General features: G+C 39.1%; 1 protein-coding gene across 1 annotated transcript in view; it reads left to right on the top strand.

Moving 5' to 3' along the window:
* LOC122792225 (CUB and sushi domain-containing protein 1-like) overlaps positions 1–14,036 on the top strand; it is a 3,080,606-nt gene that overhangs the window by 2,398,926 nt on the left and 667,644 nt on the right. Inside the window, exon 47 of the mRNA XM_044059969.1 lies at positions 8,873–9,046. Coding sequence (XP_043915904.1) covers positions 8,873–9,046 — 174 coding nt within the window. The remainder of the gene's footprint in view (positions 1–8,872; positions 9,047–14,036) is intronic.

Genomic DNA, 14,036 nt, shown 5'->3' with positions numbered 1-14,036 from the left:
TGAATCACCATCAGGAATGTCCATGCATTCCATTAGGATCCTTTCAGAATTAGATGTAGTGCCTTGTCGATCAGCTGCTGATAGCCAGAGGGATCTCCACCCCAGCTAAGGTTAATCTCCCTATTGGAGGTAGCGATATTTCTCCACAGACTCCAGGTTATTCTCCTCCTTCAACTTCTGTGCAAGCTTTGAAGCCCCCTGATCTGACATCTTCTTCGGCGTCCACTGCTTCAGCTCCACTTGTGGACCTCACCGTGGTGTCGGAGCAGTCTCTTTGGCTTCTGGTGCGTTTGTCACCGAGTCTTTCTCAAGAGCATGTCTGTCCCTTCGGCACCAGAATTCATGGCTCAACACCGATTTTTTCTATGGCACCGTCCATGGTTCTGGGAGTTCTCTTGGTACATAGCCCTACTGAGACTCCTTGTTTCGAGGTTGTCCTGCTCGGTTCCGGGCTCCCATCCCTCTGTGGGTGGGCTGTCTTTCCAGGCAATGGAGAGGGCCCTTGCCTCAGTAGGTAAGCCTTTGGTGTCGGAAACATTACCCCTCTCTCTCTCTGAGCCACAGCTGCCACAAACCACTATCTATCTTAGGACACCGGGTACAAGAGCCTCAGGACACCTTGCCCCAGGGTGCTGCTTCTTTGGAGTCTTCCCCAGAAGGTCCCACTGAGGAAGTACACCATAAGAAATCTTGCAAGAGGAAACATGTAGACTCCCCTGAAGAGTCTTTAACTGAAGACATGGATTACGATGAAGGGGAAGGGTCCCCACTGTCACCCCTTGATGAGGTCTCCTTTGGAGACATTTTAGAAATATTGAAACAGAGGAGTAGCTGGTAGCCCTTTAACCCTTCCTCCGAGGAGTCAATGTTCCTGCAGGCTTTTTGTGCTCAGCACCCTACCTCCTGGGTGACTCCACTTGCAGATGAGCTCATCCAGCTACTTGTGCAGCATGCTTGGAAAAGTCCTGTCACCATTAAATCGGTCCCATAGAGGCCAAACAAAATGTTATCACCCCCTGAGCAACACCCTGATTGGTCAAAGTGTCTTCCAGTAGACTCCACGATGGTGGTGGCAGCCACTACCATAAAGAACTGGCTGAGGAGAGTCAGACTGTTCACCCACCTAACAAGGAGTCTTGGGCAGTGGACAGACTAGGGAAGTGAGTCTTTGCTTCATTGACCTTCACAGTTAGGTCTTTGAACTATTTGGCACACTTCACCAGGCTCCAGAGAGACTTGATTACTGAACTCTCTGAAACCTTAGCAGGAGCTGTGTCTGATGAGGTCCATGACAAGGTTGCTTCACAACTAGCTACCCTTGAATCCATTTCCAACACCTCCATGTGTCTGATCTCTCATGCCATGGAAGGACCTGCTAGAGCAGCGGGTTCAGGCATTGTCATGAGACTTCATGCCTGGATATGCCTTTGCGACTTTGTGGGCCACATTAAGTCTTCCTTCCTGAATGCTCCAATAGAAGCCTCTTCATTATTCAGCCCTAAAGTTAAAGACACATTGGCCAGGTGTGAGCAAGACGGCAGGACCCTTTCTGCCATGGGTGTATGTTTCTCCGCTCCTCAACTTTCCTAATCTAGAAGCCAGAGATGTGAAATGATGTGGCACATAAAAATTACAGGGTCCTTTTCGTGATGCACATGGCAAGTATACTCCTAGAGGCAGAGGGGGTAACTCAAATGGAAGACACCTCTTTAGGGGCAGGGGAGGTCCGTGTAACCAGGGCTCCAGAGATTCATTCTCCGGACAGCCCTATCAGTGCTCCTGAAGAGTGACCCGATTGCTTTCCCCTGGAAGCAGTCGAGGGACATTTTTCCTTGTACCATTTTGCCTGATAAACAATATCAACAGATGCATGGGTACAATGGATTATCACCAGAGGATAACACATCCCTTTCAACCTCTACCCCACCCCTCCTTTCCAAATTCCCAATGTTCCTCCCAGTCAAAGGGAAGCAGCAGTACTAGAGATTCAACAGCTGCTCCAAAAAAGAGACATCCAGCCAGTCCCACCAGACCAAATAGGATCCAGATTTTACTCAAGATTCTTTTTAGTGCCAAAAAAGACAGGGAACTGGAGACCAATCCTAGAGCTCAACATATTCAACAAATTTGTCAAACGAGAGAAATTCTGGATGGTCACAGTTCAGTCTATCCTCGCCTTACTGGAGAAAGAAGATTGGATGTGCTCAATAGATCTTCAGGATGCGTATTACCATATAAAAATGGACAAGCTCTGCTTCCATCTAGGGGCCAATCATTTTCAATTCCGAGTGCTGCCCTTTGGACTCTCTACAGCCACCAGAGTGTTCACCAAGTGTATGGCAGTAGTAGCAGCTCGCATGAGACTTCAAGGATTCTGAGTGTTTCCATATCTGGATGATTGGCTCCTCATCGCTCCCACCATGTGTCTACTGGAAGAGACCCTTATGTATACTCTGAAAATAGCTCAACACCTGGGAATATCAATAAACTGGAAGAAGTGCAAACTAACTCCATCCCAACCTCAACAGCTGGTAATATCAATAAACTGGAAGAAGTACAAACTAACTCTATCCCAGTCTCTAGAATTCATATGTGTAATCCTAGACACAAAAAATTGCCTAGCACCTTTACCAGATCACAGGCTCCAAAGGATAAGATCCCAAGTTTGAATGATACTCTGTCAAGACCTTTCCCTGGGCCAATCAGTACTTCAACTTCTAGGTTCTATGGCAGCGTTGATCACTATAGTACCTCTGGTGAGGATCTACATGAGGCTTCTGCAGTGGTTACTGCTAACCCAGTGGTCCCCCTTAAGACATGCTTTGTCCTTCCAGATCTGAATAACTCAGAGATGCAAACAGGACTTAATGTGGTGGATGAAGCCAGTCAGATGACAATGGTCTCACCCATTTTGCTACCATCAGCCCAAGGCCATGGTAAACACAGATGCTTCCCTGATGGTTTGGGGGGGCTATATCAGGGAAAGACAGTCCAAGGCACCTGGTCAGAGACAGAAGCTCCATTGCATATCACTGTCCTGGAACTGAGGGTGGTGCTTCTAGCGTTTCAAGCATTTCATTCCATCCTTCTGTCTGGGACCATTGCAATTCAGTCAGCAACATGTCAGTGGTCTGGTACTTCAACAAGCAAGGGGGAACCAAATCCTACCCCCAATGTCAAGAAAACATGAGAATTTGGCAATGGGCAATAGCTTCCACACGCTTTCTGATAGCAGCGCACATTCCCGGGAGCTCCAACGTGATCGTGGAAAAACTGAGCAGATGCATTCTTCAGCCTCACGAGTGGTCCCCCAATCCTCTGATGGCAAAAATGTTCAACTGCTGGGGCCACCCTTGCTGCGACCTATTCGCCTCCCCAGTAAACCATAAATGTAGCAACTATTTTGCCCTAATCCCCCCACAGGGGGGATCACTGAGGGACGCTCTGGTTCACGATTGGCCCTTGGCTCTTCTATATGACTTCCCCCCTCAACCCCTCATCTCGCAATTCTTGAAGAAAGCCCTTCGGTTGAGAAGCAGAGTAATTCTCATTGCCCCCTATTGGCCTTGACAAGTTTGGTTCCCCTTTCTTTGGCCTTACCTCCTGGATCAACCATGGATTCTAGATCCCTCCCCGGAGTTGATCTCACACCTGCAAAGATTGATTCACCCGAACATTCCCAGTATCAAGCTGGCAGCTTGGTTTCTCCACTTCCAGTGATTGTCAGGCAGAGTAACGTCACCTCCCCAGTGCATAATATTCTTATGGCTTCTCATAAACCATCCACCAGAGGGATTTATCTCAGCAAATGGAAAAGGGTCCTCATAGGGATACAGAAAAGGAATTTAGAACCTTTTACAGTCCCTATTTCTATGATTCTTGAATACCTAGCAGACCTTCTTGATTCAGGGGCTGCAGCCTCAACTATTTGATTACACTTGGCTGCCATTTCGAATTTTCATAATGGATTCAAAGAATCTTCCTTTATGTCCCACAGACTCTGCAAGATGTTCTTAAAGGGTATTACCAATGTTAGACGTCCTTTCAGAGAACCAATAGAACCTTGGGATCTCTCTTTAGTATTGCAGTCTCTAACAGGACCTCCCTTTGAACCTGCCTCAAATTGCGACCTAATGTTCCTGTCATGGAAATCACTATTTCTGATAGCCATCACATCAGCCAGAAAGCATATATGAGCTTCAAGCCTTGTGCACCAAATGCACCTACATGACTTTTCATAAAGACAGAGTATCACACCGAACAAACCCATCTTTCTTACCCAAGGTCATTTCAGAACTATCGATTAACCAGACAATTGACCTACCAGTATTTTTTCCTGACTACTCTAACAGAGGGGAGTATTATCTTCGCTCATTAGATGTGCATAGACAACTACATTTTTATCTAGACAGAACAAAACCTTTTAGGAAAAGAAACCAATTATTTGTAGCCTTTTCAGGATCCAGAATGGGGTGTCCTATCTCAAAAGTTACTTTAGCCAAATGGTTGAGAAATTGCATCACGTTCATTTATGACAAAAGTAATATCTCTCTGCCCCGTAGAGTTAGAACCCATTCTACCAGATCAGTAGCCACTTCTGAGGCTTTTCATGCAATAGGCTCCTTGAATGACATCTGTGCAGCTGCAACTTGGGCCAACCATCATAACTTCATCACTCATTACAAATTGGATTTAGCCTCCAGGGGAAGAGCATCCTTCAGTTCAGTGGTGCTCAGGAACATCCTTCCATAAGGGCCTCCCTGGAATAAAGGTAGCTGGGGACTCTGTCCCAACGGTATGGAATGAATGAAGATTAACAACATCAGATAAAGAAGTTATGTCTTACCATAATGTTCCATCTGTGTTGTTGATCTTCATTCATTCATTACTTCCCACCCTCCTTCCCCCTCCAAAGACTCCTGGGGGATCGCATTGGGTCCTATGGCTGTTCATTAGGTTTATTCTGACCAGAGACAGCCTCTACTTTACTGATATCTGGCAAACTCAATCTGAGGTAAAAGGGAAGAGGGCATTGTGGGTAAAATCTTAGCTCGAGAGTTTAGGGCTGGCACGAGCTTGGTAAAATGCCGACTCGGTTCCAAGGATGGAACTGATTCCCAATGGTAATGAATGAATGAAGATCAACAACACAGATGGAACATTATGGAAAGACATAACTTCGTTTTTTGTGATATATTATCTTTTGTTTTAAATGTTTGGATCAGCTGATCTGATAAAATCCTAAAATAAGTGACATTTAGCAATATTGCATATCATAGATAGCGATTGCTTATATTAAGATATGTGCCTTGGAATCAGAATGATATCAGTACTGTAAGACTATCAGTTTTTAGAAATTTAAACCATTGGATGGGGACAGGTATTCATCATGGCTGCAACAACAAAATTTCAAAACTAACTAAAACTGTGATTTTCTTAATGCATGCCTTTGTTGGCTAGTAATAAAACAAAGATTTTGGATGAACTTTTAAGTCTATATAAATCACTTTTCTACATCTTTTTTTGACTGAACACAGAAGTAATAAAGAAGAAGGAAAGGACCCTTGTTTAATGCTCATGTGGCTCATTTGCCAGATAGCCTGTTCCTGGGCTTCATTCTAGTGGCTGACAAAGCTAGGAGTTATTGCATATGGAAACACCTTGGCTAGTCTTACTTCACTGATTCAGTTATTCTTTAGGGACCAAAATCTGAAATGATAATCTGCTATTTGAAGCTTCAGAGTTAGTAAGTATACTGGCTACCAGGCTCAGCTTTGGGCCACAAAATTATAAGTTGTGTTAATATGTGAGGGAAACCAAGTAAGCACCCCCCCCAAAAAAAAAAAAAAAAACTCCACTAAAATCTGTACTTTTCCCCATCATTTCATCACAACATAAACTTAAACTGAATGATACAGAACAAAAGTGATGCATAAACAGTACTGACAGCCTGAGCCTTTCAGTTAATGCTGAATGGCCTGATACAACAGCATCCATACTCTGCACATTGTCACCTTGTTGCTTCTCCCATCATTACTTTTTTGTTATCCCTCAGTGACTTACCACTTCTGAAGAGAAATCTTAATGGTACATTACATTTATCAAAAGAATACTGGTGTTGAATTAATATTACAATCTAGTTAATGGTTTGGGTTGTTACTAAGTCCGAGGTTACAGTAGAACCATTTTGGATACTATTAGTTAAGAATGACTTCTAACTGGAAGACACAATTCCTTTATTTAAGGTTGTCATGTTTTGTATCATCTGTACTCAGTAACATAAGAAAATAAAACTGTAAATATCCAGGTATTGTGAAATTCTGCTATAACTGTACAGGTCTGATACCAAAAAGAATATCAGAATGATTCAGAGAAATAAACATATAATTGTATATGTAGCTGATTTGCTCATTTATAAGGTAGAGTAAGAGTACGTATTTTCTTATTTATCTAATGAAACTCTGCACAGGCTGGGAAGGTTCAACAGGTTATCTCAAAAATGTAGTAGAGTTACAAAACATAGGCTGCACAGACAAGCAGTTTGTTGTCACTGTGCTCCTGTTCTATAGATTCATGTGAAATGACCTGAGTCTGGCCTTAAAAGCACGCTTAATCCCAGAAGATTTTGAAACATTTTACGAAACAAAGCAAATGGAGACAGCACAACATTCGGTAACCTCCTACAGAAACGAAATAAAAACAAATAGGAAAAAGAAGCAGTCAAGAGACGTCATTTACTTAGATTATAGAACACGCTCCTTGTCTTGTTTATGTCATTCAAGTCTACATAGCTCCTTTTTGTATATTTCCAGTTAACACCCATAGCTTCTTATGGCATGCAGACCATTTTGGGGTCTAGCTTCTTTAACTAAGTGACTTACCAGCCAATAATAGGCAGTATTAGAAGGGTATGAACTTATTAACAACATATCAGTAAGACTATTAAAGTGTGATGTCCTACAGTAGAGAAATGAATCACTGTTTGCCACTTATTGTTCATATGGTCATAACTGATGGATGTACATGCTTTTGAGGGTATGGTGCGAAATGCCATGGCAAGAGATTGGAAAATGTGTTGTCAATATTTATTTCATACTTGGAGATGCTGTTAGTTATTTGTTACTACTTAGGAATATATACAATATTTCATATATACTTAGCACTTCATAAAGTGATTTGCAAACTATTGCATGGCATTAAGAGAAACCTTAGATGTTACTGGAGAAAACCGAGACTGACATTTGCATTGTAAGTTTCACATTTTCAGATCTATTCAGTGTTATATATATTGCTAATTTTACAACTAAGCATATGTTTCATATTTCTGTAAATATCTCAATAAACATGCACTCAGAGCGGAATTTCTTGTCATGTGAACGCTTATGTCTGCTTAGCAAACATCTTGTAACAACAGATGTCTAGGTTATAAAGTTTCCAACATATGATAATTTGTCATGATACTGTCTTTGCGTGCAATGTAATATATAATACTATTTATGGAAAGAGTATGAAAACACTGACTATTATCACTGTAAGGAATAATTATTGATGGCATTCTTATCTGTGCAGTTTTAATAGCTTTTATTGTCCCAAAAATATTTACATGTCTTTATGTTATGCTTTTTAAGTGGATTTTTCAGAAAATGATCTGGAATGCATGGATGTGTGAAGGCTGCTAGAGGTGTGACATTCCACACCACATAGGTGCTAATGGGTTATATAATGCATGTCTCTGTCTGCTTTTGAGAATTCACTAGAGTACAAAATGCATATATTTAAGCATGATGTTCAAACCAGTGATATAATAACAATAATAAATATAATCATACTCTCTCTCTCACGCTATATATATATATATATATATATATATATATATATATATATATATATATATATGTCCCCTTCACATTACTGACACTTCAAAATGCCAAATTTCATAAGGCCGAGACCATATGATCGACATTTGAAATGCCGACAATACGGAACCGGCATCTTCATACAGTGCTGAATGGAAAGATTTCCATTCCTGCACTGTAGTGCGATCACAGAGTTGGTATATTTAAGTTACGGGAGGTGTGGAGGGGTGGAGCCTTCCATGGGGGGTGCATGGGGGCTTTTCCCCCTGCTAGCAGTGTTTAGGTAAGTGTTTTTTGTTTTTTAGTTTTATATTTCGTATGTTCGACATTTCAAATGTCGATCATATGGTCTCGGACATATGAAATTCGGCATTTTGCAATGATGAACATATGAAGTAGATCCATATATATATATTTATATATATATATATATATATATATATATATATATATATATATATATATTTATATATGCATATATATATTTATATATGCATATATATATATATATATATATATATATATATATGTGTGTGTGTGTGTGTGTGTGTGTGTATTCTGCATTAGCACAGTATTTTATGTAATATGTTTGGCAAATCAAACATTTAGGAAGGAAACTTCTTTCATCAAACTGCTATTTCAGAGCAGGATATCACCATTTGATTTGGTGGATTGCTGTATGCTAGGGAATGGGATTTTGCTCTTTTCCCATTGTTTAATGATCTCAGAGTTGGTATGTATAATTAGCATAGGGTGTGAGGAGTTCAGGGGGAGCTTGTCCCCTAAATAAAATGTTGTTTCTTTTTTGATGAGTATCGAACATTTCTGGTTAATGTAGTATATGCCGATGCAATGGGTCAGTGATGTTGGGAAATATATGCACGTATGTCTCTCTCCATATATCTATATCACATTTACCACATAACATCTAATGTTATAGATATAAAGCAATTATAAATAGGCATGCATCCTTGAATTTCTGATTCCCTGTTAATTACTTTGTTTTTCATTTTCAGTAATATCATGTGGAGATATAGCAACACCTTCTAATGGAAACAAAATTGGAACATTACTGACATATGGGGCCACTGCAATCTTTTCATGTAATACTGGTTATACTCTGTTTGGATCTCGCCTACGTGAGTGTATGGCCAACGGACTTTGGAGTGGTACTGAAGTAAAATGCCTTGGTCAGTACTTTTTTTTCTTCCCAATGTTTTTGCTGTACATTTTTTTTTTATAATACCCTTTAGAATCATTTACATAAAACTCACTTTCCAGTTTCATGTAAAGTAGTAAAATACGTATAAAGAGAATTCTGGAAAACAGTGTGTAAATATAACTAATAACACAATTGTTGATATAAAGCTATCATACAACTTACCCATACACTTTGGTTCATGTGTAACAAAACTTTGCTTAATGGACTTTTCTAGATTTGTTTTGATGAATGGATATTTCTTTGTGATATTACAGAATCAAGTATGATCTGCTTGAACATTTCTGGCAAGGGAATGATTTCAAAGAATCAGCATGTCTTTTCTGCCTGAAAATTAAAAATACTTTGCCAATGGATTTGCTAGAAAGAAACTCCCAGTCACTTGTTCAGGCTTCTGTTTGACACTCGTCTTTCAAACTTTTATCACAATGTTGGATCTCTTGTGAATACAAGTGGCTCAGTATTATTTTAATGCATCTTTCCTTTTTGTTATTGAGAATTTAGTTTCAGTTTCCAGTAAGGTTGTAGATTGAAATTCAGTTATGCTTACATTAGAACAGGTTAAGCATGCAGCGTATTTGCTGTGATGGAATTTTAAGAAGTATTATATAACTGGGGGGTCGCTGTGTATAATGACAAAGCATTAATGAGAAAAGCACTATCAACAATGCTTTAAACAGCATTGCTATGTAATATTTTTATATATAGGAATGCATATATTTTCATATCTAAATATGCAGTCATTGAAAAAAAATCTTAAGTCTGAAACGTAAATAAAACTGAGAAAACAATATTATTTCACATAATGAGTAATTGCACACTATTTTTCAAATGAACTATAAATGTAAATATTATTAGTAACATTATATTAGATGGCAAATGATAGTATATGTTTACTTAAGTAAGGTCATTTTGCAGCCCACTGCTAACTTTGATTATTATTAATTTAACTATAAAGTCATTTTTTAATAGTAATGTCACTTTCTGACTCTATATCAAGACTGCAGTCACAGTCATAATGATTTCACTCACCAATACCAGTGCCAAAATAGGGTTCAGAAAAGGACAATGCATGAAGATAATGAGTGATATTCATACTCACAGAATTCACAGATATCGCAAGAACTTTTACAAGAACTTGTTCAGAGGGAAGTACAGCTAGCCTGTAGCTTTCCAAAAATGTTTTAATGTTTCTTTTACTCACTGTAAAGAGTGTCCTTCTATGGGCACCCTGCTGGCTTTCATAAGATTGGAAAGGGATAAAATAGGAAATCTAGAAATCGGGGAAAGAGAAGACAAGGGACACACAGAGGGAGCATATTAAGAGGATTGTGCAGGAGGAGGAGGTGAGAGAGGAAGGACACTATGCTTTTGGGGGAAATAAGCCCTCTATTTTCTATTTTTGTAAGAGGGAAGGGAAAAGTTAAGGAATATATAAACATAAATGACAGACAAGGCACACAGGAACACTGTAGTGGGCCGACACTGGGGGAACAAGACATACAGATAGTGTACAGGCACAAAAGGGAAAGGATGGAGATCCATGAACCATCTAACACCCTAGTCTGGAGGACCTCAATTATCTCCTCGATTCTCTGTGATGGATCTGGAAGGAGAGATCCTCATACTGTGGGGGAGGAGGCCTCTGGTAACTGGATAGTCAGAACCAAATGGGTCAAAGAGTCTTGTATGCACTGGGGGGGATTGCAGTGTTGTACAGGTGTCTCTTTTTTACCCTGTTAACCACTGCCTCATTCAGGCCCAGCACCATAGTGGTGTTTGTGGCTTACCAGACTCCATCAAGATGGGGGTGTCCATAGGGGTGGAGCCACCACTCCCACTTTAAGAAATCATCCTCAAGCAGGCAGAGGGAGATGGTGTGCATTCACTCACTTCAGATTCATTAGGCTGCATTGCCACAGGCCCTCTGGAGCTATATAAAAATAGTAACAACAGACTGAGAAAAAAAATGAGTGAGGGAGAGAGACAGAGAAAGAAATGGAGACAACAAATGGACTCATAAGTGTTCTGTAGAAGTTTAGTTTTACTTAATATCAGCAAATTAACCATTTATACATTAATCAGAAATTGGTATTAATCAATGTTACATATTTCTCACATAGTAATGGATACTATTTCCTGATAGTACTTGCAATTCCTGCTTCTGTGATAGGAATTCAGAAATGGTTTACTTTGTTTTCAAAGGAGATGTTGTAACAGTGTGCAATGAATTACTTAAGCATTAAACAGTGACTATTAGCATTTTATTTACACGTAATGCTTTCACTACCAACTTAGTCATTATTGATATATTAATGTTCCTTCCACTTCAGTGGTTTAGTATGATATATTTACATTAATATATTTGTTTTTATGTACTGCTTGTGGACTGAGGATCTTTTAATTTATCAAAATGAAACTTGGAACTGCCTTAATGAATGGTATCATTTTATATTAATTAATATTGGTCATTATTTTTCATTATTTTTCACAGTTGCTAGAGCACTGCACCAGCCTAGACAGTCTAAGCTAGTGCTATAGTCATAGGAAAAATAGGAGAAAAAGAAAATTGCTTCCTCATCCCATTCCTGTGTGCATTGTGCCAAAAACAATGCAGTATTTTCAAATTGTGTTATATATATTAACTATTTTATTACAAATGTCAAGCAGCACAGCGTCATTTGTTAAGGGTGTACAGCATGTTATTGTGTAAAAGTGTAATTGGGCCTTGTGAGAGTTTCTAGCAAAACTATTGCAAAGTTCAGAAGGTAGCCATCCGGGGGAAGCTATTGTGATGTATGCCTTCACTTCAAGAATGGCTTGATGTTCAACTTTAATAAATTATTAGAGCCATTACTGAACATTCCTTAGCTGATGCGTTCATATGCACCACCAAGCCTGTGGAGGGGTTTCCTATTGATCTACTTATCTGCTTCTGAAAGATAGGCTACCATGATAACCTCATCAGTTTCAAGAAGGCAGCATTCCTGCATTTGTTGCTAACCCTGCAAACAGTTTCAAACTGACCATTCTAAAGTGCAATGAATTATACACATTAATGTTCAGCTATGTGTATTTGATTATATAACTGACTAGTTTTAGACTATGGTAATCCATCATTCATTCTACCTGATCTTCTGCATGACTTAAAACATTGCATATTGTATGAAAACAATCATATTTAATATTATGCAGTACAGCTAATTTGTGCACGTCATCACATTTTCCACAAATTGTGTATGGTATCTTGGTATATGCAGGCATTGCTGAAGCTTAGAAAGGTTGTGAATATCACCAAAAACAGAATCATTAACAGTTTACTTGCTGTTGCAATATTATAATAAATGCTAAAATACATTTTCAGTTTTACCAGTGACTAAGCATTAATTTTTATGAAGCTGTTAATACAGGACATTTATTACCACCTTTAGAATTAAACTGGGTGTCTGGACTGCAATGTTTAACAGATACAGCAAATGGATATTTCTTAGCAAAGTAGTTTGTATATGATTCTGAAATGGCAGCAATGCCAACATTTTATTACAGATGTAAAACAGAGCTATTGCGTTGTCTTGACTATTACATGAAAACTGAATTCTGGTGTGTGTGTGGACACGCACGCACATTACGTATACATACATATTGCAGGTTTAGGGTTAGCAGGCTGGGGGTAATGGTATTGTTAGGGAAAGGATTTTTAGTAACAAAACGCATAGGGTTAGGTTTAGGGCCACACTGCCCACCTCACTTATGTGCTTGACCTAAAACTACGCCTAACCCCTGTCCTACAAATTACATTACTAAAAATCCTTTCCCTAAAAGTCCAACTACCAAAACAACACTTGATCTTGGTTTTGTAACTGGAGTTTACTGATATAGGGTTTTTTTCAGTGGGAAAGAAGCATTTGACATTTTATGATTCAACCTTAATGGTAGTTCAGTGTTTTGTATATTCAGACTTCTTTTTTTTCTAATCCTTTGACATTCAGTAGTTTGGCTTTTAACATATTTCATGACATAGTTTCATATATAAATACCACGGATATAAAAAGTTTACACACCTGTTAAAATGCCAGGTTTTGTGATATAAAAAATGAGACCACAATAAATAATTTTGAAACTTTTCCCACCTTTAATGTGACATATAACCTGTACAATTCAGTTGAATAACAAACAAATCTGTTAGGGGAAAAATATAAAAAATAAAAAACGTACAATATGCTGGTTGCATAAGTGTGCACACCCTTAAACTAATACCTTGTTGTGTGCACACCCTTAAACTAATACTTTGAATATTGCTTTAATTACAATATTCAGTCTTCTTGGGTACACACCTGCCATCAATTAAAGAGACTCTGATTAATCCCAAATAAAGTTCAGCTGTCCTAGTAGGTTTTTCCTGACATTTACTAAGTTGCCTGCTACAGCAAAAACCATGTGTCGCAGAGAGCTTACAATGCATCAGAGATCTCATTGTTGAAAGGTATCAGTCAGGAAAAGGGTACAAAAAAATTTCCACAGCATTGGATATACCATGGAACACATTGAAGTCAGTCATCAAAAAGTGAAGAAAATATGGGACAGCACTGACGTTGCAAAGAACTGGATGTCTCTCCAAAATTGATGAAAAGACAAAATGAAAACTGGTCAGGGAGGCTGCCAAGAGACCTACAGCAACACTGAAGGAGCTGCAGGAATTTCTGGCAAGTACTGACTGTGTACTACATGTGACAACAATCCCCCGTATTCTCCATATACCTGGGCTGTTGGGGTAGGGTTGCAAGACGGAAGCCTTTTCTTACACAGAAAAACATCCAGGCCTAGCTAAAATTTGCAAAACAATACATCAAGTCTGCCAAAAGCATGTGGGAAAATGTGTTATGTTCTGATGAGACCAAGATTGAACTTTGTGGCCACAATTCCAAAAGGTACGTTTGCCGCAGAAACAACACTTCACATCA

Source organism: Protopterus annectens, chromosome 1.part2 (genome assembly GCF_019279795.1).
Source record: "Protopterus annectens isolate FY-2018-M chromosome 1.part2, PAN1.0, whole genome shotgun sequence".
Lineage (NCBI taxonomy): Eukaryota > Metazoa > Chordata > Ceratodontiformes > Protopteridae > Protopterus > Protopterus annectens.
The sequence above is the reverse complement of the archived record's forward strand: the minus strand, read 5'-3'. Positions and strand labels throughout refer to the sequence as shown.